The 2,014-nt window shown below is 43.0% G+C and overlaps 1 protein-coding gene across 1 annotated transcript; it reads right to left on the reverse strand.

Annotated features, from left to right (window-relative positions):
- Window positions 1–831: 831 nt before the first annotated feature.
- LOC130962754 (uncharacterized) lies at window positions 832–2,014 on the reverse strand. The gene is made up of 2 exons (XM_057888923.1): window positions 1,423–2,014; window positions 832–1,367 (listed from the first exon to the last, which is right to left on the reverse strand). Exons 1-2 carry the CDS (start codon window positions 2,012–2,014, stop codon window positions 832–834), a joined length of 1,128 nt encoding a protein of 375 aa, XP_057744906.1.

The following is a 2,014-nucleotide window of genomic DNA, read 5'->3' on the forward strand; positions in this document are numbered from 1 at the left end:
TTCGGGAGGATGCTTCATGGCTTCTTCTAAATTGAACTTGATAGTCTTGTCTCCAACCTCAAAGAAATATGTGCCGGAGAAGGCATCTAACTTGAATTTAGAGATCTTAAGGAAGGGTCTACCAAGTAGAACGGAGGATGAGCTTCTATTTTCTGTTGGAGGCATTTCAAGGATACAAAAGTCAACTGGAAAGATCAAATCCTTGATCGCCACAGGTACATCTTCGACTATTCTTATTACCGTGATCACACTTTTATCGGCCAAGGCAAACCTCGCCGCCGACTTCTTCAATGGAGCTAAATTCAACCGCACAAAGGTAGAAAGCGGCATGATGCTTACACAAGCTCCAAGATCACACATACAATCATGAAAAGTGTGTCCACCAATACAACAAGATACCAAATAAGGCCCAGGGTCACCACATTTCTTTGGAATAGGTTCCATCAAGGAAGAAATTGAACTACCCAAGGATAATGTCTCCAATTCTCCTATCATATCCTTGTGTGTATATAAGTTTTTCAAGAATTTTGCATACTTTGGAATTTGTTGAATAGCATCAAGAAGTGGTATGATTACCTCAACCTTCTTGAACACTTGAAGCATGTTCAAATCAAATTCTGGTGTCTTCTTTGCTTTCTTCACCATGGAAGGGAATAGAATAGGGATGGACTCATCCACTAGAGCTTTCCTCTTGGGTTCCTTGAGGTTTACTCCTTCTTCCTTATGCCTCTTGTCTACCTCCCCCTTTTCATGTGGAGCTTCAATAATCACTTCTTCCTCATGAATGTCCTCCAAGACCCTTGGAGGTATCTCCTCCAATGTTGTTTTCGATCATAGGGTGATGGCATTGAGACCACCCTTTGGGTTTGGTTGGGGTTGGGATGGAAGGTTAGAAGAACTTGAGGGTTGGTTGGTATTGTTGGAGGAGGACATGGACATCTTTGAAATAATGTCAGTAAGATTGGCCAATTGAGCACTCATGGCCTCGAATTGAGCCTTATAGCCCTCATCCCATTTATCCACAGTGGCTCTAAGCTCGTCAACTTGATTGGTGGAAGATGGAGAGGTTTGGTTAGATTGTTGTCTATGGTGTGGTGCTTGGTACTTGGTGTAGTTGTTTTGGTTTTGGTTGTGGTGATTTTGGTTGGCTTGGTAGATGTTGTTGTTGTGGTGGTATTGAGATGAAGATTGGTTATTGTTGTGATGAGAAGGAGAGTTGTTCCATCTTTGGTTTTGATTGCTCCCTTGTGCATTATCCCTCCACCCTTGATGTTGATTACTTCCATGAGGGTAGTGGTTTTGGCCTTGAGATGAATAGGGTGGACGATTGTTGTAATTCACATTGACCACTACAAGGGCATGTTCCTCTTGAATTTGATGGCATTGATTAGTGTAATGTGTAGTGCTAGAGCTAGCACAAACCACAAATCCTATGAGGGCCTTCAAGTTGAGCAACTGGAGGTGGAGCTTGGACGGCTTGGATGGAGTAGAATTCCCTTTGATCCTTTTGTATTTGCGTGAGGATGGTGGTCATATCCCCAAGTGCTTTGGTTAGGCTTGATTCGGAAGGGGACGATTCTACCACACCCTTGAGAGGATTACTTTTCACCCTTGTATGTTGTGTAGCTTCGGCAACATCCTTTATCAAACTCCAAGCTTCTCCCTCCGTCTTGTTTTTCAAAAGGGAACCACCGCTAGAAGCGGTGAGCAATCTTCTATCTTCTATACAAAGACCTCCGGTGAAGTAGCTAATGAGCAAGTGAGTGTTCATTCCATGGTGTGGACAAGATTCTAATAGCCTCTTGAACCGAGACCAATACTCGTACAAACTCTCTTGGTCTCTTTGCATTATACCCGAAATCTCCTTCCGGATGTAGTCGGTCTTTTCTGGTGGGAAGAATTTATCTAGAAACTCTCTTCTCAAGAAATCCCAATTGGTAGCAATCTCATCCGGTAGCGAATAAAACCATGTCTTTGCTTGTGCTTCAAGAGAGAAAGGGAAGGCAAAAACCAT

This window comes from Arachis stenosperma, chromosome 2, assembly GCF_014773155.1.
Source record: "Arachis stenosperma cultivar V10309 chromosome 2, arast.V10309.gnm1.PFL2, whole genome shotgun sequence".
NCBI lineage: Eukaryota > Viridiplantae > Streptophyta > Magnoliopsida > Fabales > Fabaceae > Arachis > Arachis stenosperma.